This window comes from Sebastes fasciatus, chromosome 4 (genome assembly GCF_043250625.1).
Source record: "Sebastes fasciatus isolate fSebFas1 chromosome 4, fSebFas1.pri, whole genome shotgun sequence".
Lineage (NCBI taxonomy): Eukaryota > Metazoa > Chordata > Actinopteri > Perciformes > Sebastidae > Sebastes > Sebastes fasciatus.
In genome coordinates, this window is record NC_133798.1 from 9,063,380 (window position 1) to 9,090,231 (window position 26,852).

The following is a 26,852-nucleotide window of genomic DNA, read 5'->3' on the forward strand; positions in this document are numbered from 1 at the left end:
GATTCAGTCATCTACTTGTCATTTCCTCAGCTAATACGATGCAGGCTTCATTCATAATCACCTCGGTCGGCGTCCTCAGAGCCAGAGCTACATCTGCAGTTTATGTGATGTTATCAGGAAATTTGAGGTGTGAGGCATGCATCAATAAGCTCAGCATGTGTGTGACAAAAGGCAGGATATTGGATCTACACAATGAGCTGACTAGAATGAGAAGTGGATATATTTAATGGAAAGTGTGGTTTTTGAAGGGTGGTTGGCATTTTGTTATTGACTTTCTGTATTATGCTTGTGTTTTCCACCAACTCCTCCCCAAGCTAGTGGCCTCAAGGTGCTTTCAATTCAACAAAGAGGGAGAGTTGTCATGTCAGGAAATGTGGAAAGGGAGTGACAGCAAGCAAGCTGGCTGTGGGTTCCTTTGATTCTCGTCTTTGTCAATTTGACTGAGTGCCCTCCATTAGCACTCATGTCATATCCAGTAGTTATTATTTTTTGCCAGTATATAGGTTCCACAATACTGTCCAAACAAATAACTAAACATGCATTTCTATTCTGATAGTGACTGAGAAAAATCCAGTTTCCCTTCATGATCCCTCACCCTAGAACAAGTCTATCTCATGAGTCCACATTTTCATGAGCTGACAGGCAATATAGCAAAGTGTGCTTAAGTACAGCATCACAGAGCTGTAGACTAATATAAGCCTTGTATGCTCACGCTAGAGTTCTGCACAGGCCTAAAACTGGAGACCTGAACCCGACCTTTACCCGCATTTTACAGCTCAAACAGAGCATCTCAAAAAGGGTGAAAAGAGGTGCTGCAGCACAGCCAGTATCAGAAAAATAAAGCTTTTTTTTTAAACATTACAGCATGCAAACATGTTCTAGTAGAAACCCAAAATGCAAGTGTGCACCTGAAAATGAGCATAGTAGGTCCTCTTTAAGACCCGACCCACGATCATGAACCTAAATATATTTTTGCCTCAATTCATCTTTTCATTGCTGACTGTTAATTTGCCAGGCGTGTGCAACACATTGGCTTTACTCTCTTTCCTTTTCCAACTGGGCAATGCATATCTTGTTGCAACAAATGACACATACTGTATGTGTTTGGATGCAGAAGATTGGTACCGTCAGAGAGAGAGAGAGAAATTTCCGATAAATTACATTTGACAATAACCAAACCGAGCTGAAAACTTTACGCAGCCAAGGTTGGGTAGCACAAACCTTTCCTGAACAAAGAAAATGTTGAATATAGAGAAACAAAATCATTTCTTTCCCTCTGCTAAGCAGTGTTGGCCATACCTTCGATGATAAGTGGTGGAGTAATTAGCTTACACTGGGTTGGAAGCACTGCCATGATTGACTTTCCAGAGAAAAACGATAACAAGAAAATTGCGCATCAGTGCCGGTTGGGTGTCATTACTATTCATAGAGACAGGTGAGCCAAATGCATTATAATCCAGAAATTTGAAGATGAAAGAGAATACAGTGAAGTGATATAACAAGTACTGTAACAAATTGCTTCTCTAGGGATTAATATGTAATAACATTTCTTTTAAGAAGAGTAATGAGAAATGAGCAACTTGTTGCTTTTTTGAGGTCCTAACTCCTAGCTGCTATATATCTAACTCTGGGCATGGTATCCATTAATATACTTAGACGTCTCATAACATAAATCCTCCATCCACTCACAACTGCAACTCATTTCAAGGTGTGAAAGCTTAATTCTTAGGTACGTAGGCTCCTGTTATTATAAAAACCAGCTGGCCCTCAAACATACACATTCCTACATCTGCGAATACGAGTATAAAAATACACAGAGAGGATGCTTTTCAGACTGGAACTGTGAGCGCTACTTGGACACCGTCGACTCTATTAAACATATACTTAGCACGGGCTTGATTTTCCGCAGCATCAAGGGAAACCCCACTCAGATATTTACATTAGAAAATTATGTATTTATTGAATCTACAGCTCACTGAAAATGTATATGCTTGACTAAGTATATGTCATTAATGCTGCGCTGCTCTGGTTGGATTTGAGCCTGTTCTTCTATTTGACTAAACTGAAGCAATTTGCTGTATCTCACACTGAGTTCATATACATTATTTTCCCTGGCTTATTCTGTCTTTATTTAATCCTCCTTCATCTTTGCTGACAATTTTTTTTTTTTTTATCCTAAGCCTTTATTAGACTTGTCACAACTCCAATTCAACAATACACTGTATGTTTTATTCATGCAGAGGCATCATCTTTTAGTGAAACACACACACTAATGGATGCATAGTTAATGCTAAAACATCAGCTTTTATAGATGAGTGGGCTTTGTTAATTGTTGATCAGACGGCATCTGGTGCCCAACTGAGAGCAAGGATGTGTCAAAGTCCCAGCTGGCACGACTATTGGCCAGCTGCTCTGTTCTGTTTGAGCTGTGATTGGTTACGTGTCACAGTCTAAAGGACCTGAGGGAGCTCTCGAGGTCCACAGGGCATCAGTGATGTTTCTCCTCATCATGCTTCGCTCACCCTCTCAGTATGGTTTCTTTCATGTCTAAAGGCTGGAGCAACACTGTACACACAGATAAAAAACCTCTGTGTGTGTGTGTGTGTGTGTGTGTGTGTGTATGAACCTAAAGATCCCTATAGACGCTTGATTGCCCTCACCGTTTCTGTCTCTTTCCTCTCCTCTCCTTCCCACCCTCTCGCTCCATTTCCATCCACCGCTCTCTGTCTTGTTTCACAGCAGTCGGGCCACACACACCGGCAATCTGTGGTTATGCTCTGGAAGTGTTATTTGCACAGATAAAAGTGTGTAATGAATGAGCCTTTGCTCTGCCCCGGGGTCCGCCGTGCCAAGCATGACAGTGTGCACTTTGACGAGACGACACACGAGCCTGAAAGAATAACACTCGCGGTCCGTGTGTTTCATGTCTATTTATTAAGATTTATTGTTAAAGTAGGTCTGCGGTTTGGAGAGGGACTTTAGGTACACACAAAGGTATTTTGGCCGTTGAGTCGAGTGCGGTATTTCTATAATGAGTAGTTTCGAGGAGCAGTTGAAACAATAATGACACTGTGTTTAATCCATCTCTCAGGGGCAGAAAACAGAAGCGGAGAGGTACTTCCTGAAGGCCATCCAACTCGATCCTGCAAAAGGCAACTGCTACATGCATTATGGTAAGCATCTTCTTTTTTTTTCTTTACTTTTAATGTGACATATCCTGCCTTTATTCTTACATCCTCAAATGTTTTATTTCTCTATTTAAACATATACATGGTGCACTTATGTGCACAAAGGCAGGAACTTCCACACTGTGGCAGGTTGTTAGGACAACAGTGTTGGCTGACCTCTTCGCCATCTCTTCCCCTAATCAGCCACGGTGTCAGTCTGTGCGTGGTTAGTGGGGGATCCCAACAAGAGAGGATGATTTCCTCAGATTGTTCTCTTTTTGATTTGATGGAAATATGGAACGTGACAATTTCAGCATATCTCTTGTCTTGAATTATTTCTACGTGACTTGAACAAGTTGCAGCGTTACCTCTTTTCTTTTTGACAAATATGTTTATTGAAATTTTTCACATAACATAAAAAACATACACTTCACATTGCACAAAAAAGGCAAATCTTAACATAACACATAAAGGCACTTTGAATATAATGTAAGTAGCATATTCTGCTAAGAAGGTACTAAGATCACATCTTGGTGGAAGAGGAAAAAAAAGAAAAATCGACTCTTACAAATAACAAAACCGCTCAAAATAAAAAAATTAAAAAAAGTTTAGGGCATAGTGGAAGCTTGACTTTGTGGCAATGGATAAAATCATTATTATCTCCTTCAAATATTCCAGTATGGTTGGGCATGCCCAATGGCAATAAAACAACCCTCATGTATACCGCATTTGATACATAAATCCGGTTTATTAGGGTTAATGTGATGGAGTAAAACTGGAGTAATGTATAACTTCATTATCCATGCTGAAGCAATTTGATTTAATTACTGTCATAGTAAGATTGAGTTTGAACAAGCTGACAAGTTACATTCATACTTCCTTTAAAAGCCTTTAAAACCTTTGCTGTGTCTCAATTTGCGTTCTTCTGTACTTACAGTCGCTATTTGAGCACATACGTAAGTGCGTTCACACTGAGAAGTATGGCAAAATGATGGATGTTGTACTCAAAACAGTCAAAACGTTGAACATGGAACGCAGGACATTTCTCACGCTCAGCGGTCGCCGTCTTTGCTACGTAGCAGAAGGGGAGGGGCCACCAACCTTTTTCAAACTTGTGAAAATGGCATGCGAGGAAGCTGCAGCGGTTGCGATTGAAACAGCGAACACCGAACTATACAAATTTAAGTTATATATGTGTTTTCTTTTCACTAAGTACCACTATAATGTAGTCGGATAGAAGCCATTATTGGGTTAATTTATCTGCCTGAATTGAATTACTGCCGATACGGCGTGATGTCCGTGGCAGCGGCTCTACCGAGCTTTGTTGATTTCACCAACGGCCATGTGCGATTTGAGAACACTACCTTGTCGAAATTCATTTTATGATTGAACTGATGTGTCGGCTTCCTGTCATTGCATGTGACATTTGAAGCGATCAATACACCAGGTTAATGGTGGACTTTTGTAATTTTTCGATGTACTGTATCATGTCTAAGTTGTCACCGTTAAAGGTTAAGAACTGTTTAAAAAATAAGATGAACTGTATCGATCAACACAAGGAAAGTGTCAGCGGCAAAGAACAGGATAGACATGCAATTGATAAATTATTAAAGGTGGAGCGTTCACATTATGCAAACTCTTGATTTCCATCCACTTTACAGTGCCTTATTCTGATCGGGTCTGTGGTGCTAGTACTTTACAGATTCATACAGTAAAAGTTTAGCACAAAAGCAAACCCATAATTTGAGTTTAACAGAGTTGTTTGTTTTTGATGGTTACTGGATGTAAATCACCGGAAAAACCCCAGAGCTCGGGTTTCCCACTGTCCTGGAACTGGTTCTGTGTTCAGAACTGGATCTTCCAACATTCCCTTTAAATGTCAGGCTGTAACATGACGAACAAGAATTACAGTACCAGTAAGTCTGTATACACAGCTTTGTGAAATATTTAAACATGTATTGATGCGGGGGGGCTGTCTTTCCTTTTATTACTCATAGATGTGCTTTGATATATCATAAACCCTCCATAACTGCGGAGGTGTTTGTAACCTGGAGCTGTTTTACACTCAGTCATGGTCTGATGTCTCACTTTACATCCGTCTCTCACCTCAGGCCTGTATACCCGCAGCTTCAGTTTCATCCCCAGTTATTAAGGAAAATATGCGTAGGTTCACATATTGGTTTAGCATCCTGGTACAGTAGTGGGGCTAACCAAAGTCAACAGGGTATTAATTCCTCTCTAAACCCGGCCCTTACCAAGGGGTCCACCCTCGGTTCACGGCCTTGTCAGGCTCCTACGATCCCATCTCATTCTATCCACAGAAGTCGACCCCAAACGCAGCCGCACACCGTAATAAGACGCAAACCTTCCACGAGAGAAACATTTTCATCTTAAAGAAACAGATCTATCAAGGTCGGCTAGTCTGAACAAAAGGGTCTGAGAGATGGCCAAAGAGTGATGGTATGTTTCGCTCGTATCTAGTGTTTCAGTGTATTATTTCAGGGGGCAGACCAGGCTGTCCCTCGACCGGGGCCAAAGGCAACACTTGCAGACTGTGTATCCCTCTGTGCCTCTGTGGGGATCCCTCAGCGTTTTAACAGCGGTGCTGCTCTCTCCCGCCCTGCCAGGTCAGTTTTTGTTGGAAGAGTCGCGGCTGCTGGAAGCTGCGGAGATGGCAGAGAAAGCCGCACGCCTCGACAGCGGGGAGTTTGATGTGGTCTTCAGCGCAGCCCACATGCTCAGGTGAGTGTTTGATCGGAATGATTCTGTTTTTGATGATTTCCATCGCGCCCAGAACATGCACAGAGACTCTGCATGTACTGTGAATTTCATTCTTTGTAGATGAGATGGATGGGCCACAGTTTTCCATGGCTGAGTAGAAAGGAGGCTGTGTATGAGAGAGGGAGGTCTACTGTCTGCACGGTTTATCCGGGGGCTTACACTACTCCTCAGCCAGTGTGATTTACTTGGCTGTACTTTGTAATCCTCTTTTCTCGCTGCACTGCCAGCCCGAGAGCTGCTGGTTTGTCTTAGCGTGCTGTGCAGCAATGTTTCTTCATATGCTCTCTCTCTCTCTCTCTGTACCCCTTCTCTCACTCTGTCTCACTCTTTCTCTGCCGGTCCTGGCTCGTACTTGAAAGTCTGTTTCCAAATCAGTGCAAGGTTCAGCTGATGAGCCAAAGCTTTAGCAGCCCACAAGCTGTTGTGTTTCTGAACACAAGCCACGAGTTGAAATGTGTAAATACAGCCTTGTGCCAACTTATGGTATGCTGCCCCACTGACTGAATAAACCGTCAGAATTATGACCCAGTGTGGAGATTTCCTTCTTTAAACACATCATGGGTCACTTAAGGCTTTTTTTTTTAATTACAGCTGCATGTTGACCACAAATAGTTATATTTAAAGGAATAGTTTGACATTTTGGAAAACATACATATTTTCTTTCTTGAGAAGTTTGATACCACTCTCATGAAGCCACAAGCAACAGCTGGTTAGCTTAGCTAGCTGGAAGCAAAGGGAAACGGCTATATCCAATCTAGAGGTGGGGGGAAAAAATCGATACAGCATAGTATCGTGATATTTTGTGTGGCAATATTGTATTGATACACGGACGTCATGTATCAACCTTTTATTTTATAAACTAATAACCTCTTAACAATCCGATGGCCCACTGGCGGGCCCTGCAGGTATTCTGTCTTTCAGAGGTTATAGAGGTTTCAGTTTCAAACGTTGTGAGTGAAGATACTGGTGTGTAAAACTAGAAAAAACCTAAGGAACAGATTGGTACCAACCATGTCATATTAGCTTGTCGGGAAGAACGCAAAATAACGCTCCAAACTTACGCTGAATTTTGGTGAGGAAAAACTGGCATGGCCATTTTCAAAGGGGTCCCTTGACCTCTGACCTCAACATATGTGAATGAAAACTCTGAGATGAACAGAGTGAAAACGGTATCTTATTAGATAAAGCAGATGTTGTCAAAGTGCATCATTTGCAATTGGAAAAAGGTAATAAATCACAATATATATTATCGCAGTACTCATACAGCATATCCCAAAATGTTTAAAATTTGCAATAATATTGTATTGTGACTTAAAAGTATCATGATAATATTGTATCGTGGAGCCTCTGTTGATTCCCACTCCTAATTCAGACCTTCGCCCACCAGCACCTCCAATGCTCATCAATTAACCCGTTATACTGTGCTAGTTAAAGCCACACAAAAACCTAAATGTAAAAATGACACGTTGAGTTGGATACTCCAGGAGGTTACTGCATCCAGACAAGAAACAGCCCGGCACATACTGTATGCCGCCTTCACATCGATCCAACAAAAATTACCAGCAACCGAGTCAGAAAAACTGTTCAATATCCTAATTGTAATCCCAAATTAGAGAAATGAGGAGCATCTGACCGCGACAATATTTCCCACGTGGTGAAAAGAACTACAGAGGTGTCAGCAAACCTGTGGTGCAATGGCTGCAAAGTCACCATAACACTAACATCTAAATAAAATCCAATATTACACTGATACAATCAACTAGGCTAATTTAACAGGAGTTTAATTATACACTGCTTTGATCAGGTTTTGCTTGTTAAACTGCTTCAATTTGTAATAGCTAATTTGCACAACTAATTCAGGCTCCATAAATGATGGAATCATTTGAATAATGCATGAACACTCCAAAGTTGGATTTTCTTTTTCTTGTCATTGACATCGTATGACGGCAGCCCCTGCCTGTAAAACCAAACCTGTCATTTTCACACATCTATTTTGATTTTGGTACGGATTAAACAAATGAGATATAACATGCTAATTATTGAGCTTTAAAGGTGCTGGTGGGTGGATTGTGTACCTTTTTGGACAAAGCTGTTCCTCCCTCAGACTGCTAAGCTAAATTAACCACCTTTTGGCTGTAGCTTCATATTTAGCGGTACAGCATCAATCTTCACATGTGACTCTTGGCAAGAGTTTTCCTAAAATGTTTAATTATTCCTTTAAGACCATTAACCATGTCTTGAATCACCAGAGTTTGGTGTTGCTGTACCGACGAGTACAGCGTTGCTACACGGCTCTATGTAAGATTCTTACCCAGCAGCTTTATGCACGGCTCTCCCTCCACCAGTCTGATCACACAGGATCTTCACCACCAACAGCTTTCAGTGTTGAGAGCCTCCTCCATGGTCCAGACCCCTGGCAGCTAAAGAGAGCTTCAAGCAGTGCTCGGGCTGAACTATTCTCCGCCTGCTTGGCATGGGGTCCCACTCCTCCACAGCTCATGTTCTTTATGTGTTTGTATTGGACACAGACGTGGAAAAGCCCTCAGTTGGTGGGGACACAAGTGAATCTACACGGGGGAAGGGAAGAGATTAAAAGGAAGGGCAGACACTCTCAGACGTGCAAATGTCTTGTATTGCCCTCCTGGGCCCTTGGGGTTTTTTTTGGACCATTTTGTTTCCAAACTAATAATTTCCTTCTGCCTCCTTTGAACAATTTTAATTCAAACTAACTCTTGTTTATAGTTTCAATGTTGGACAGGAAAGGTTGGTTAATGGTTGAGGTCAATGGGGATGTGTTTGCACTTCCCTTTAATGTGTCAAATCTCAGTGAAAGCCAAAAATGACACTGTGGCACCATACAGTAACATTAAATCTGTATATTCTAGGGCGGTTAATCGATTAAAATAGTTAATCACGATTAATCTCAAATGAATCACAATTTGTATTTGTTCAAAATGTACCTTAAAGGGAGTGGGCAAATATGCTCTTTTAATGCAAATATATGTATGTATTTGCATAAGAATTTATTCATAGAAAAATATGCTCAAATCATAACATGGCAAACTGCAGCCCAACAGACAACAACAGCTGTCAGTGTGTCAGTGTGCTGACTTGACTATGACTTGCCCTAAATTGCATGTGATTATCATAAAGTGGGCATGTCTGTAAAGTGGAGACTCGTGGGTACCCATAGAACCCATTTTCATTCACATGTATTGAGGTCAGAGGTCAAGGGTCCCTTTGAAAATGGCCATGCCAGTTTTTCCTCGCCGAAATTTAGCGTAAGTTTGTAGCGTTATTTAACCTCCTTTGCGACAAGCTGGTATGACATGATTGGTACCAATAGATCCCTTCGTTTTTTCCAGTTTTATATGCCAGTATTTTCACTCTAGCTTAAAATTGAACCCACTACAACTTAAAAAACGCAAGTTTCATTAATGCGTTAAAGAAATTAATTAAAACAAATTTGCGTCAACGCGTTATTCACAGTCAGTCAGGGGAAATGGAATCTCTAAAAGATACACTCAAACAGGTTATGCACTCATAGTTCACCCCATAGATTCACATTCAAACCACATGTCTTATAATTTATAATAATATAATACACCATATCTGAAAGATTACTGTATATTGCTAGCATGTCATGATGTTAGGTATGCCAATTTGTGCATATTTGGCTGCCCGGTTTCCAAAAAGTGTATAAATTGGTTTAAATTGATAACCTTATAATTGTAATAAAAAGGAATACATTGGTGTCAAGTTACATTAGGTGTACTACACATACAGTACTACCCCCAGGGACGATGTCTGTGTTCAGCGTAGCGTTCTAACAGAAAGAATCTTACTCTAAAAAAAAAAATTATTTCTGCGCTCAAGACAGATGGGACGGCTGCGGTTTAAGAACAAATATCTGGCTGTTGTTTAAAATGCAATTTGTTCATTCAGTCATTATTATCCAACGGTGTCACGCTTATGAGCAGCAGTACTGTCGGTGCTGATTTGTGCATGTCTGGGGTTAATAGACCATCTCCAGACAACAAGATGTCAGGGTAAAAGCATCAGTGGTTGAGTTGCTGATTTGAAATATGGTCAAGAATTTTTTTCCCTACGGGGATTTTTTCATTCCTACTCCACTTTCCCATCCTTCTCCTTATTCCTTTGCTCTTGCAGCCTTACTCTGACTCTTCCTCTGGTTTATACCCAGGCAGTGGTTTACATACTTGGCCTCCATTGTGTGCCCTCTTAGAAGCCGCAGTCAGACAACCCTTGGAGGTCTCACTGCCCCCTTTGGTCATGGTGTGGCAGCTCTCCAGTTCTCCTCTGATAATGTGATAATGATATTATATAATTAGATTTGTGCTTTTTTTTCTCAGAAGTTTGTGCTTTCTAAATAATATACTGGCAAACAAACATATGGTTGTGGTTGGACGTGAAACCCACATTTATAATCTCAGGACAAATTCAGCAACTCAAGTCGGTGTCTGGATCGCCTTTGGAATGTAAAATGCTTTTTTGGAGCGGAGCTGGAAAAATTCCGTTGTACTAAAAAAAAAAAATAAAGAGCATGGCATGTTCTTCTGCCTTTCTGAAGTATGCAACATAACATGTAGGAGAACCTCTGTAAGATCAAAATCACACCAAATAAATTGTTTTAGTCATGTCAGCACAACTCTCACGATGGCAGTGTCGGTTTGGTCGCAAACAACTATCTAAGAGATGAAAGTTTGTACTCTGGATTCAGCTATCAGAAATATCCGCTGAGCTACAGCCCTCTCTTTCCCAATGTAAGTCTATGGAAAAAGTCTTTTTGGGGCCAATGGCATCACGTGATGGACACAGAAGTTGTAATTCCACCGGCCACTATATAAAATTTGCCTCATGGCACGGCGCTCTTCCTGGGCGCTTGGTCTCTCAGAGCTGCTAGAATGGCTGTAGACTTTAAGTCTTGTTTTTTCTCACTTATTCCGATAACTGTAAACTCTTGGTTAAAGACACAAGGTCATGTCTAGAAAGTAACCCGCAAGTTGGGGAAACTCTCGCAAGATGGTTAATGTTAGGCATGGATCTTGAATAGTTAATGTTAGGCATTGACCTCAAATAGTTAAGGTTAAGATAGGTCGTTGGGCAGCGAGTCTCCCAGTTTTTGCAAGTTTTTGCAAGTTTTTGCAGATTTTAGATCAGATTGCGAAATGTGCGCGTCACCTTCTAGACACGACCAAGATACAGAGGCCCGTTACTGTTGTTAAAATATCAATTGCCTTTACTTTGTAGTAATCAGTTTCTAGAGTCACCATTTGACTCACAACTCTTGGTGGACTTAAAAGTCACTATTTATGTGAACGTGATAATGAACTTTTTAAACAAAACCCAAGAAAACATTTGTCTCCAAGCTACATTTAAGCTATTAAAGCTTTACAATGCTATATGTAACTGAAAAACAAGAATTGTCTAAAAATGTAAGTAGAAGTAAAAAATAGTAGAACCCATAAGACAGTGTATTTCAAACCGAACATAAATACTATATATTTACTTAGGCCACTGATCTGGTAATCCTAAAATAAAAGCTTTGCCTTTTATCTGGAAACATATGGATGATGATCCCTTAATAGACCGCGACAGCCTAAATGAAACTGTGGTTTGAACGGCCCCACTTCCTTTGATCATTACGACTTAAGGGGCTCCACAGCCGGCCGGCGTTGACTCTGTCCTTGACTTCGTCAGAGTTAAATTGTTTGCAATGAGACAATTGTTACCATCAGTGAAAACCCAGCAGCTGTGGACCATAAAGGTGATTTCTAAGATACCGGAGTATTAATAACAGGAAAGGCCTTGTGACAGAGGAGCCACAGGTTTGTGTATAACAGTAGGCAGAGCAGGGGGTTATGAAAGAAGATAAAAAAAAAGCATAATATAGGACATCCTGTCTTGACTGCAGGTTTTATGTCCTCAGGAACAAAGTATTTCTGGTTCCAGGGACTCATGCCGATAAGCCATCTGCCCCAAAAATCCTTTTTGTCGCAGTGTGGCATATGCAGCATGTTTTGGTGCATCTGCGCCATCTACTCTGCTTTCCTGGTTGTTATGATTATATAATTAAATTACTTTGTGTTTCCACACTGTTTGCATTCCTTCAGTGTCTCAGTATCCATCCAGCAAGTCAAACCACAATCTCCCCCACCAGCTGTAAACAGAAATGTACAGTGAATATCCCTCATCAGCCTTGGTTTGTTGACGAGTTTTCCCAAGTACCCAATACGCCAAATGTCCTGACCTCAAGGTTCATTAAAGCAGAAAGTGCTAGCTGTGCACTGCTCAGCACAGATGTTATCAAGTGAAAGATACTATCGACAAGAACCCTACAGGCGATTGGATCGGCTTTTCTTATCCCCCCATGCTATCCCCTCCTGTTGTTTTCTCAGTGACCCCTGAGTGCCAGTAAACACGCAGGGTTCAAGGCCTCATCCGAAGCCACGAGCAGTAAAGATGAGTAATGATTGCCTCTCTCTGTTTTCCCTTTGCAGACAAGCCAGCCTCAACGAGGCAGCCGAGAAGTATTACGGACAAGCTGCGAGCCTGAGACCCAATGTGAGTACAACTAGCTAATCATCGCCATTACTATTTACCCTGATAGACACTGAGCAATCACAATCTGGGTGGCTTTCCAATATTATTACTGCCTGGTCTTGCCTTGTCACAACGGCCTTCATTGTCAGCGAGTCTCAGAAAAATGAGGGCTAAGTTTTTACTAAGCTCAGAGGTTTGTTTATGTAACATCCATCACCAGCTTCAAAGGACAGGCCAGGGTAAGTAGATTGAAAAGAATAATGATAACAACACTCAGTCAGGGGGCTTTGGCATCTTGAAAATGAATGGGGTTCAGCCTTTGAGAGCTTTAGCAGGAGGGGTCGAGTTGTTTTAGGCGAGGGCCGCAGAGGGATGCAAAATATGTTTGCCATGTGGTCGCCCTGTTTGTTCCTGTGTCTTGATTAGAAGAAATCAGTTCAGGATTAATGATCAAAATAGATCTGGACAATGTTATACAGACAATAAAGTTTGGTTCCACACGCACACAAACCTCAGTATAATCCATACAAACAATGACAAACAAAAAGACAAAAACAAAAAGTTGAGCATAACAAAAGTTAAGATTTCCACAGAAACCATGAAATTGAGCCGCTGTCCCCTTTGTTCTCAGTGTCAATGTAGTGTTCAACTTTTGCCAAAGAATTGTGTGTTTTTTAACATCTAATTAAACCCAGATGTCAGTTAAGAGAAATGATTTTTCAAGATTGCAGATCAAAGCATACATAAATAATGTAAGACAACCATAGAGTTTAAGGTAAATTGTGGGAACGTTTCCACGATTATTCTTTTATAAGTAGCACAAACTCCTCTACGCACTGAAATCTAATCAATGCTCACTTTTTTCTCTGTTTATCAAAGTTTATAGAACCTTTAGAGTTAAGGAAAGGTTTGGAAATCTTTAAGGATTTTAGTTGAAAACTTGGAAATCACCTTGAGAGAGAGCAGAGGAGTTATTGGGATGATTGAGGGTTGGCCATGGAGAAGACCGCTGTCGTGCCACTCCCTGATGGATACAGTATGTACTTCTGTGAAAATGTGTTGGGGATGTTTGTGTTCCTTACACTTCTATTTCTTGGCCAGAATTTTCCCATGACTGTTTCTTGGCATCTGTAATTGTGCAAACACGCATTTGATGGCCACATCCAAACACAGAGGCACTTTTTTTTTGCCCCTACTTGGTCACTTTTGCTTGGACGCCTTTTGCCATTTTGTATTGCTTACAGCTGAGGCACAATTATAGTTTAGCATCTTCATCCGTCTCCTTTAACATTATCCTTTGTTCTTCCCGATGTGACTTGACTTGAGCCATGTACCCTGTCCATCTTCATTTGTCGTTTCATGCTTTACTGCGGCTTGACTCCTCACTCTCCAAAGGCTCTGGTGTTTTATATTAAACACATATGTTTGCTTGCTCTGAGTGAGAGAGGACAATTCCCTCCATTCAAAGGATTTAGTCCCTAAGTCCGACAATTCCCCCTCCATCTAGACGAGCTAAATCCCATCGGATGCTTGGTATGCTTTGGTCGATCTCTGCATACCCTATGATATCTGCCCTTTTCCCATCCGTGTAGATATTGTTAACCCAAATCTGAAGTCGTTACGGTCAGGTCATTCCCCAACCTAGCTTCACTTTTTACCCTCACAGCCTTTATAGTGTGTTGCTTTACGGCCTAGGTTAATATGCTCCACATCTGGACCGTGCCTCTGCTGCTATACATGCCAGTTTTGGGAAGGGTAGGCAGGCAGAGAGGTTGCAGAGCAGCAGGAAATGAGGGGAAAAAGGAAAGCTTTTGACAAGGGAACGTTTTGAAGAGTGTTGCAAGTGTTGCAAGGGTGAGGAAGAATGCAGGAGGAAGGCTATAAATCACCAAAGTCTTAGCTATAAAAAGTAAGGGGGAGAAAGGCTTGGGTGAGGAAAGGTGGGAGCCTAGAGGGGAGGAAGGAAACTAAACTCAGGAATTGATAAGTCCTGCATGGGCGGAGAAGAAAAGATCTTTTGAGCTGCACTTAGAAGAAAACCAGGAGTCAGTTGACTTTCTATCCAGGAGTCAGAAGCCCATTTCAGAATCGTGGTGACACATCTTCACCAACCCTTCATCCATCTAAAACCTACTCTTTTCTGGACAGACTTTCCTACAACCTGTGTCAACTCTAAGGGAAAACTTTCAACCCATTGTAAAATGCCAGAACAGAGATTTACTCTGTTGCCGTGGGCTACAGAGAATGATACGAGAAGCTGGAATTGTCTCTGAACCATTCCTGTGTACATTTGCCAGCAATCAAATCCACACGTTATTAGATGTCCAGTAGTTATTTCTGCCCATGGCAAGCTGGGTATTAGTTGACCTTTGTCTTTCTTTCATTTAGTGCCACCATTTGTTCTGAGTCATGTTACCTTGTGAACTGACCGACATCTTAGAAACAGACTGAGGCCAAGGGCGTAATTTCTACTGGGGTTGGAGGGAGGGGGGGGGGACACGTTCTCCTCACTTTTCAAAATGCTTTTTTTTAGTTTCCCTCACTCTTACGATTTTACTTTGATTCATTCACTAAAAGACCACCAAACGTTACCAAAATCCAGATGGCAGAATCTTTGAGTTGATCAGATTGTTAAAATACTCTTCTTAGACGCCTTAAGTTATTACTGTGCACTCACTGCGTTAAAGATTTACAAGCACTAGCGAGTGACTTCTTTTGCTCCCGACGTGGTTTCTCAGACAACATACAAGCTTTTCCTACCTTCTCTGCGGTGATTGTTTGGGTCGCATGCAGCCTGTGTAGATGATTGCAGACACTAGTAGTCAGGGCTGAAAAAAGTCCCCCAACTCCATTGCATTTTGGGTAAAAATTTTTTTTTTTAAAATGTAGCCATTTTTCTTTACAGATAATTCTCCTAAAAATACTCTAGAAAGATAATGCTAAAAGACAATGCTCTTTGTAGTAATAATACATAATTTATTGAGTTTAGAGATTCATTGTTGACATTGGAAATAGTAGTTTTAATTTTCTGTCAAACATTTTTATAGTACATAACGTACTAATCAACATGTATCCAAAATACTAATTAAAACAATTGTAGGTTTTTATAGGGATTTTTTATGTTGAATTTGTTTTGTATACTAGCATTATAACCATCATCGTCAATCAATTATTATGATAAATAATAAATTAATCATAATGTCCCCCCACTTCTGAATCCAAACCTACGCCCCTGACTGAGTCTAAGGGATAATTGCAGTTCACTAAACACTGGATCCTCACCAACTCCAATAAATGGCATTAACACCGATATGCCAATATACACCTACTTGTCACCTGCATGTTGTGGGCACAGTATTTGTGTGTGGCCCATTTGCTTGTCACTTCCAACTATATCCATGTGTATAAACAGTTATATATTTTGGCTGGCATTATTCCGAGTTGTAAAAATACCCCAACTTGCAAATTGATCCCCCGGCGTTATTTTGTGGTTTGACCTTCAAATGGCGGGTCAAACAGAAGGTAATTTATTGCGCAAACAGCCTCAGAATTACCCCAACCATTAAAGTCAAGTACTCTGGCTGCTCCTGTGAACAATAATCGAAACACAGAGAGGAAATTTTGTTTTGCCAGGGGATTAATGTAATTGTACAAGATGCAGTGAAGTTAATAAATTGGTATCTAGTGACTTTAATGCTGCACATTTGGAGTCAGTAACTGTAGAGTAGTGTTGGTTTTATGTATGTATGCTCATGCCAGCCTTTACTTTGCCAAGGCATCTGTAGCATGTTTTATTTGTGTGGAGGCGAAAAGAGTCTCCTCTCTAAGCGACAACAGAGTTACACCAAAGTCTCTTTGATTTATTCATCAATTTAATTCTCTCTATGAGAAAAGCAGCACTACTGGACATATTGTTCCCATTGAAATACTCATGCATGGAGCATCACTCATCCAAGCTTGACACTGGAAAAACAGGGAGATGTTTTGGGAGTTTTGTGAGACGAGTGGAACAGTCTAGCAAAGGAGGGCAGTTCACACAACCTACCAAAGTGTGGACAAAGCAAGATGAATGGTCATACGATCTGAGACTGTCTGTGCTCGGTAACCTCTCTGAAAAGATATGTTAAATGCATGAATAACTACACCAGGGATGTGCAGAGAATAAACTTTAAACTCACTATAACATGTGTACTGTACGGGAAGTGTTTAGGTTCAAATGACCATTTGTTTGTCCTCAGGAATACATTTTATTTTGGTTCAAAAACATAATTTTGTAAGTAGAGAGTCTGTTAGTAGTTTATGTATCATTTTTTAATTGCATAGAAAAAAAGAACATTTACAGAATTTGATCTGAATCTTATCTTATCTTATTTTTACCTGTATTTTTGCCATGCTAGCGGCTTTGATCCGGACTGAAACATGTCAACAACTATTGGTTGGATATTCTTGGTCCCAAGAGGATGAAGTTGATTAGCCTTGGTGATCCTGTGATGTTTCCTGTAGCTCCACTAACTCAAAAATGTCACATATTCTATGAAATATCTCGACATCCAAAGGATGGATTGGCACAATATTTGGTACAGACATGCATGGTTCCAAGAGGATAAATACTAATCACTTTGGTGATCCCTTGACTTGTTCTCTAGCGCCACCGTGAGGTTGATATTTGTGGTTTAGAGTGAAATATCTTCACAGCTATTGAATAGATTGCCATAAAATGTGGTACACACATTCATGTTCCCCTCAGGATGAAATGTCATAACTTTGGTGATCCCTTCACTTGTTTTCCAGTGCCGTCTTTGATTTATGACGAAATGCTTGCATAACTAGTGACATTCCCATCAGCCTCAGCTGTACTCTTTTTTTTGTGCTAAATATCAAATGTTAGCATGCTAACACGCTACAGTAATATGGTAAACATAACCTGCTAAACCTCAGCATGTTAACATTGTCATTGTGACGTTAACCACCTCACAGAGCCAGTAGCACAGCTATAGACTCTAGTCTTGTTGGTAAGGTCTTAACTGTTTTCCTGCAGCACTGCTTTTGTTGTGAATGGTTCACAATTCCAAGCATTTCTCGTAACATCCCACAGTGTTCTCATAACATTTATAGAAAAACACTATTCTCTCGTGCAAGAGTGTTGCTTTGGGAATTACTCTTGATTAGTTAATAGGCCATGAGAAAGAAATTAAGGCTTAGGCTTGCGGTACTTCACTCAGTAAATGTCAAGATGCCGTAATCATGCCATTCCATGTGACGATGATGTATGGGGTGACAATTATAAGAAAAACTCACAAACACTGCAATAAAAGCACATTATTGTCTATTTTTACTAAGACTGTTTTATTTGGACATTCCTAGTTTCCTAGGAATGGCAATTACAGAAATTACAATAGTCCCGAGCAGTAAAACAGTAGCTTCGCTACAGGATTAGACATCTTTTCCACACTTCCAACTAAAATGGAGATCAGATGTGGCCCCTCCCTTGGCCTGGATACTTCACGGTCTTACCGTGATTGCACCCTGGACACTTTTCCTGTACTTATGTCCTCATGACTCACCCGCCCGTCGCACTGCCCCTTGGCACCAGCAGGAATTTAGAGTATATCCATAGACCCACTTCAAAGTGGTGGTTGCTCCCTCTGACATCTGTGGCCACAGACAAGACACAGGGACACGCAAAGCAGCATGGTTACCAAACTCCAAACATTGCACCGCAGTCTGTGTTGATCCGACAAACAGGAACCAACATCGTGCTAGGGTCTGCTGTATAGCTTCACAAGACGACCAAATGTTCTTCTACAGTGACTGTTTTATTTAAAAGGACAAGATAACTGTTTTGTTCTATAACTTCATGTAGTAATCCATTATGACATTTTCCTTGGTTTTGTAACAAGATTGATATTTCTAAAGCTTCTTTAAAGTGCTAACTTTCAGAAATAACATCTGTTCAGTGTTTCTCTGTTTGGAGTTCAGTGCCCAGAAAAAAATTCATTGGATGTTTGCTCAGTGATATAAAACATTTCTGGCTGGTCTGTTGAATTATCTATACCCCCAAAGTGTGAATAGACTTAATTAGCATTATATCCACTCATGGCCTATGATGTTGTAAAATTTGAATTTTTCATTAAATAAATTCTCCAAACAGACCATTAGTGGTGAGTAAATAACTGTTATTGTCACGCTGTGTCTCACAGTGTTTATACTCATTGTACCTACGTCTCAGTAACAGAGTCCTGTGTTGCTATTCTTGAACAGAAAAGTCAGTGCATCTTTGGAGCTTTAAGCTTCCCTGAGGTATGCTTCTGAAACTGATCTTGTCCTAAAATGACTAATACTCTTTTTTTTTTTTTGGTTGCAGTATCCTGCCGCCTTGATGAACCTGGGGGCGATCCTCCACCTCAACGGGAAGCTGCAAGAAGCTGAAGCCAATTACCTCCGAGCACTTCAACTGAAACCGGATGACGCCATCACTCAGTCCAACTTGCGTAAGCTGTGGAACATAATGGAGAAACAGGGCCTGAGGACCATGAGCCCCTGAGCTCACCCCGCCCGCCCGCCTACCTGCCATCTGTACGCCAGACCTGGGGGAAAGGAACGGCCTACACGCTCCTCATTCGCTCTTCTCATCCAGGAAAGATGGAAGAGACTCAGGGAGGATGTTTGCTCAGAGAGACCATGACTGTGCCACACAGCCCTTCTAATAACTCCTGAGCTCTGCATACACCTCAGGCCAGCAGCTTTCTTCAGAAGCATTGCTCACAGTTTGGCAGGCGTTAACGTGGCACTCTTTGGACTCTTTAGAACTTTATTCAAAATTAGTGTTCTCTCACAGGAACCACGTCTTTGTTTGTTTGTTTTTTCTTTGTTTTTGTTTTCTTTTATGACTAGAGCACTTGAACTTGAAGTGAGACCATACAGTATAGGTACACCTTTCAACATTTGTGATGAATTATTGTTTTTAAAATAAGCAATTTTAGTTCAAAGAAGGTGAAATTTGTCAGTGTGAGATACGATAAAAAAGAATCTCAGAGCACTTCACTGAGGGCATTGTCCATCACCGTTTAATAAAGTTCTTGATTGGATCTGATGTTCCATCTTGATGATAAAAAAAGAAAGGCTATATGAAGAATTGGATACCATCCAAAATCAACAAATTAAGTTCAAATCACAAAGAAAATACATTCACATCCTCAGTGAGTCACTTTGTTTTTCTCATGAGATTACACACACTTCATCATGAAGATATGAAACTTTAGCACCTTCACCGCAAACCATTTGTAGCAGATGTCCTGATATTTGGTGAAAACTTGAAAAGGGGAATCTAATTTGGTAGCCATTACGGCACAACAACAGCCTCTTAAACTCCACAAAAGGCCTGACTTTGCCAAATACAGTATGTTTTGGCAAGAAAACTCAAAAGCGAAGGAAATGGGACTCCTTTCACATTCTAATGCCTTATATTAAAAAGGTGTAAATCTCCTCTAGCAGTGTACAGTAGCATACAGGTGGCAATTCTATCACCACTGCCTCTTGTTCTGCACTGGCAAGGAAGCCAAGTCACCATGGTAACTCGTTTGTCGGCTACGGTATAGAAGAAATAACAAAGAGGCAGGTACAGTAGTTTTGGCTACAGCGTCTCCTCACACGCCTGAAGCTTTCACAAACTAAGTGTGCGGAGCTGAAACCGATGAAAGGAGTTCTTCTAACCAAATACAAAAGCTATGCCGATGCACACCTTTTCATCACAGAACAATGCACAGACACGGCACGTCTGAAGGAATCGTTTTATGTTTTTGTTGGAATAAAACTAATTTCATTGTGTTTGTATAAATGAATCCTAATATATACATTGTGTATAGTATACAGAAAATCTTGCAGCAAAAAAGTAGCCAGACTTAAAGTGGAGGTTTGGTTTGTTACATGAAGTATTTCCCATATTGTCCAAGCTCAGTCTTAAGGTCTCATGTTGTATATATGCTGTGTAATTAACATCTGTTTGTTCGTTTGTTGTTGTCAGCATACAGTGAGTGAAACGGCACCTTGCGGGAGGTAAGAATATGTACAGTATTTGTGATCATTTGTTTGTTCTTGGCCACAAACCTCCTGACCTATCTGTGTCCTTAGTTTATACATTGTAACTTATTGCTTTGTGTTACCTTAGCAACAGAACCAGCTGGCACTGTGTTTTTACATGTAAAAATGAAGGAAGTTAGCGGATGTGATGTACACGTTTATGGTCATTACTGAGAAAAATCTCCAAATACAGTTGAGCTGCTCATTATTGGTAAATACAGAGTAAAGGTCTTTGCTCACCAAGTCCGTATTTTTCGCGCGTTTTTAAAAAAAATCGCCATTCGATAAAAATTGTTACACACAGAAACCCTGCATCGTCCCCGACTCCAAGCTGTTCTGCAATCACCTGCCACAATCTATCTTTAAATTCCACATTTGTGTATTCTTTTCAATCAGAGTCAATGAGTTTATCAGAAGCCATTTCGGATGATGACGTTTGCATGGGCGGTGGCTCTGAGTGGTCAAACAACCCTCTTTTGCCTTTTGGTGGATGTGAAAAAACTAGGGCTGTCAATGATTGTCCATAGTTAATCACGATAAATCGCAAATTTTTTATCCGTTCAAAATGTACCTTTATGGGAGATTTGTCAAGTGTTATTATGCGGCGATTTTCAAATAATAATCGTCTAATTACCAGTGATTTTCAAATAGTAATTTTGCTTGGAATGCACATCCCTAACAGGCAACACAGCTGTCAGTGTGTCAGTGTGCTGACTTGACTATGAATTGCCCAAAACTGCATGTGATTGTCATAAAGTGGGCATGTGGGTATCCATAGAACCCATTTTCATTCACATATCTTGAGGTCAGAGGTCAAGGGACCCCTTTGAAAATGGCCATGACCGTTTTTCCCCGCCAAAATTTAGCGCAAGTTCGGAGCATTATTTAGCCTCCTTCACAACAAGTTAGTATGACAAAGTCATTCCTTAGGTTTTCTAGTTTCAGATGATACCAGTACCTCCCTCTAGCTTTAAAACTGAGCCCGCTACAACCTCCGAAAAATCAATTGCGTTCATGCGTTAAAGAAATTAGTGGCGTTATTATCGCGTTAACGTTGACAAAAAAAAAAGAACCTGTTCCGAAAACTTTAATGATGGACGAACGTTTCGGAGTTGGTGTGTAAACATGATTTACACGTGAGGTCGTATTCATTTTTAAACGTGTGAAAATTTCGGAGGAAAAATACGGACTTGGTTTGCGAAAAGCCTTAACACCTAATATAGAGGGTAAACATGTTATGTCACTTGTTGGGGTCACAATGGTGTAAACACACGGTGTCTGTTTTTGCCTGATGGTCACTAGTGATATATGTTCAGTAAGATAATCACAGTTCTCATTCATTCCTGCCCCCACACCTCACACTCCCCATAGTCAAAGAGCTCGCTAAGTTCTCCTGTGTATATAGTGTTGATGAACAAACACTGATAATTGTTATTGCTTGAGTGAAGATGTTTAAACAAAAAGAAAAAAGTCTTTCACTTTGTGTCTCTGCTCAGGGATCTCAAGCGGTGGGTTATTGCAGAAACTTGTTCACAGAGCGTTTACTAAATTAAAGATTTATTTTTGAAAGTTGTCGTATTTGTATAAATTATCGAGATTTGTAGCCTTTTTCTCCTTTTTGTAATATAAAGATGAACAATGTGCCAGAATAGACTTTTTTTTTTTTTTTTTTTTTCCCAATGTTGCTTTTTTTCCACAATAAATTTATGGTGTTCTGCTTTTCTTTTGGTTCCTGTGCAGACATTTTTTTTGAAGTAGATGTCATTTCAGATTAATTTATGGATTTTAAACATTCACCACCATTCAAAAACACACATTCCCTTCACACTCTGTAGCAACGTCTACAGTCCTACTGTAGGTCAGATTTCCTTTATATTCATGTGGGATAGCAGACGTGGGGTGGTCTTGCATGCTGTGGAACAGGTTTTACAGGGCGTTTAAAGTTCTCTTCTGCAAATTTGCTAAATTGTGTCATAAAATCAACTCACATGGATCTCCTCCTTTTTGATCTTTGAACAACAAAGAACCATATGGATGGGGTAGCACAACGTCTACATATGGCCGGTGTGTTCCGATTACAACCGCCCCCACAAATTCAGACCCTGCTGACAAGCAAAAGGCCCTTCCCTGAGAACGAAGCAGTCGGCCTTGTGATGTTTCTCACATGTCTACATGGAAGGTCTGCTCCCATGATCGCAGCTCACCACGGTGCCTCAGCTTGCCTTATTGGACTGGAATGCACAGAGTCTGCCTGCGCTGTCTGGTCCAGTTTGAATCTTCTTTTCATAACACAGGTGCGCCTCACTTATCTTGACAAATAATGAAATAGTGAAGCTTCGTTGGGTTGTGGAGTCACGCTACAAAGGCAATGTGCTTTGATTTCTTGCTATAAGCCTCAGGAGGCATTTGGGTTTCTTCCCATAAGATGTTAAATCGATGGCTGACTTTGAAATGATATGGTAGTTGCACCAGCACCAGAGGGTACTGTTTTAGGCATTTTTTTTTTTTTGAAGGTGCAAGAAATTTCACAGACACAGTCTGTACACCGTCTTTAAGGATTTTTACACCTCCGTGCCAGCAATAGCCGTGGTCTGAGGCATTTTGTTTTCCAGTTCTCCGACCGTCCAGACGATTCTCGTGAACGCGATATCTCAGGAACACCTTGATGGATTTTATTCAAATTTAGCACAAATGTCCACTTAAACTCAAGAATGAACTGATTGGAATTTGGTGGTCAAGGTTACTGTGACCTCACAAAATACGTTTTTGGCCATAACCCAAGAATCCATCCATCCATCCATTATCTGTTACCACTTATCCTATTCAGGGTCACAGGGGGGCTGGAGCCGATTCCAGCTGACATTGGGTGAAGGCGAAGGACAGGTCTCCAGACTATCACAGGGCTGACACATAGAGACAGACAACCATTCATGCTCACATTCACACCTACGGGCAATTTAAAGTCAACAATTAACCTAACCTGCATGTCTTTCTTTGGAAACCCACACTAACACGGGAAGAACATGCAAACTCCACACAGAAGGGCCCCAAGCCGGGTTTGAACCTGCGACCGTCTCGCTTTGAGGCTAACACAAGAATTCATATGCTAATTATGAAATTTAACACAAACGTCTAATAGGATAAAATGATGAAGGGATGACATTTTGGACAGACCTGGTAGTAAACTACAACTTGACTAGTTAGCTATGAAAGCGTCATGGCTCTAGTGAAGGTAATGTCTGTCGGATCCGTCAGTGAACCCTCCTCCTGACCAGGACTGGAGGCTACTCGGCTTAGGTGAACTGCGTTGCTACAAGGAATTGAAATTAATTTGATGATACAGACATTCACACTAAATGACGTTATTTGGAGCCAGAGTCTGCGCAGTAGTGATCGGGGGGGCTGGAGCCGCGGTATCGAAGTCACCCGCCCGAAACAATCGCGAGTCAAGCTTGCCAGCGAGAGAAACTCACAGCTGCCAATTATGTCTCTTTTATAGCATCAAATAACTAATTAAAAACAAAATGATCAGAAAAATGAACACTTGAACCTACATCAGCGCAATAAGAACTACCTAAAATGACAGAAACCATCTTTGGGAAAAATGTATTTGACGTGTACTTTGACTTTTTCGCTTGGCCCATGTCCTATTCACTGACATGGAGGGGGCCGACTTTATGACCTTTATCAACCTATATGTTGAGCAGGTCTCACGTCATACGCATCTGTTGTCTGAAAGAGGCATGAAGCTACACCACATGCTGTTCAAATTCTCTCTGCACAAGTCTGGCTATAATATGTAACTGCAGCCATAACTCTCATACTAGCTTTCCTAATATGAACTAAGCAGATCCATGTTGAGCTTATGAGTTTATTTGAATCTTAATGTCAGTGGTGTTTAAACAAATAGTGATGTTTCCGGGCTCCTCGCGTGTCCTCATTTGCTTCTAAACCTCTCAACATTTGAGTGTTTATGCAAGCACATCATTTTGTCAGTTGTTATTAGTACCCCAGAGTTTAAATTAGAGTGGTAATGATAAATCAAGTCAAGGGTCCTTTCCCATTGACACCATCATTATGTGAGGCAGAGAGCCTGTGAATTAAATCATCTGAAAAATTACAAATTGATGTGAAGTGACATCATTATTACCACAGCAAGTTTGTGAAATAAAACGAGACATAAAAGTACTTTCTTCCCCTCGGAGAAAATCACATCTCATGCAGCTTGATTTCCTGTTCTTATATTAAAACATTCACATTTCTTTCATGGTATTTGGTAAACCCTGGATTCCCTGTGTCCAGCGCCTCTCGCATCCAGAAGAGTTCAAGCTGGGAGAATTTGTCTTTATCGTGCTATGATCTGACAAATCTGCTCGCTGTTATCAAGCAAATATTTTGCGGTATGTGCCGATGAACTATCACCGCTTTGATCTGAAGTGCCTGAGCCGGGCGCTCGCAGCACCCGGCCAGCTTCTGTAGAGCGGACGGCTGTGCGTGATGCTCAGAAGTCCTCCGCTCTGGACCCAATATCCACTGTTATTGCTTGATGGAAGAAGCATTAAGATGAGACTCTGCTTCATATTATTGAAGTGTTTGATGTCCAGAAAGGAAATTGTCTTTCTTTGACGGTTATGTTGCTATCCAATATCTACTGCTACTGTAGCCCAGTGTAACAGAAGCTATGCCTTTTCAATACAAAGTGCTCATCAGAACATGGCAAAGTTCAGAGGAGAGGGATTTCTTGTGTTAGATTTCTCAGTATATTGTAGGTAGATACACTGTAATGGATTTGAAAGCCACACTCTATTTTGGAATTATTGTGTAAAAAAGAAACACGTGTTGATGATATTGGGTCAGCCTATCATACCACTATCAAAATATGATAGTAATTTCTATATGCGTAATAATTTTCTTGACAGATTTATTTGGGAAATTTCCATGCTGACCTCAAAACACAGTGGATAATTCAGCTATTTGGGTTAGCATGGTTAAAAAGCATAGCAACGATGGTCTGTTGATTGGTGCACAACTTTGGTCCAGACTGAAATATCTCAACAACTATTGGATGTTTTGCAATAACATTTCAACATGTTCTCATCCCAACTTGTCACATACAGTATGTGTCGCAGTAAACATGTGGCTAACATTTTGAATTCAAACAAACACAACACTTGCTTAGGTTCAGGCAACACACCCACTTAGTAGGTTTAGGAAAAGACATCATGGTCTGGCTTTAAATTACTACGTTTGTAAATTGAAAGTGAAACTTAACATTGTGAACACAAAGACAAACAACACGCAGTTGGTTTCACACAGGACACGGACAGCCAGCGGTCTCCTGGATAAAAGCCCTGTGTTTGTTGGACCCATCCACCTCCCCTCCTACTCGGTGTGTGTCTTTTTCGCTCTTTAAACGACGTCACCACAGCACTTTTTCTGAGCGTTTACTGTTGCCGCGGATGGGTTTACATTGTAGTTAATGGAACGCCCGGTGCGTTTAAAACAGACGCTAAAGAGTTCCCTGTGCGTCGGTATCACACTCCGAGGGGCGTGACAAAACGTCGGTATTTGACGCCCTGGAAATGAGAATCGGCTGAACATTTGGTAGAGATATCCATTGTGCCCAGAGGATGGATCAGAATGACTTGACAACATTAAATCCCACTGCGGTAATATATGAAATGTTTATTCTTCTCACATACTTTGGGAAACTCGACTTTATACGCATATATGCATACATTATGCATATAATACTAATAGCATTAAAGAGTCATAATAAAAGCTTAATCCATTCGAAAACCCCTTCTCATAAATCCTGGCTACATAGTCCAGTAAAATGACAACACATTCATCAAAATGACACTGTCAAATCCTTTGCTTTCAGGGACTACTTGTACATGTAGATACGCAGTGTAATAACACCCGACTGGAATTCAATTTTGATATTATCATTGAAATTAGTGTGCATATGTTGTGTATGTGTGTGTGTGTATGTGTAGAGAGAGAGAGAGAGAGAGAGAGAGAGAGAAAGGGCTCTGGCACACTGCAGGAAATGAACACATTGGGTGGTTCCCTGTCATCCATGCCATAAATCTTCTCTTCAACACTACAGCACTCTATATTTGGTTTTTAGCCCTCATACCAGCCGACTGACAAGAGTGCATAGTGTAATATGTGTTTGGTTTTGAAAAGTTTGAAACTGAAGTCGCTGATGCATGTGATTCCCAGAACTCAAATTTAGAGTTTCAGTGCCAATGCTCA

The 26,852-nt window shown here is 40.8% G+C and overlaps 1 protein-coding gene across 1 annotated transcript in view; it reads left to right on the forward strand.

Moving 5' to 3' along the window:
* The window catches only part of tmtc2b (transmembrane O-mannosyltransferase targeting cadherins 2b), a 114,230-nt gene extending 91,911 nt beyond the window's left edge, over window positions 1–22,319 (forward strand). The window contains exons 9-12 of the mRNA XM_074631828.1: window positions 3,092–3,173; window positions 5,795–5,909; window positions 12,470–12,533; window positions 18,877–22,319. Of these exons, the coding sequence (XP_074487929.1) occupies window positions 3,092–3,173; window positions 5,795–5,909; window positions 12,470–12,533; window positions 18,877–19,056 (441 nt within the window). The 3' untranslated portion in view covers window positions 19,057–22,319. The remainder of the gene's footprint in view (window positions 1–3,091; window positions 3,174–5,794; window positions 5,910–12,469; window positions 12,534–18,876) is intronic.
* Window positions 22,320–26,852: the final 4,533 nt, after the last annotated feature.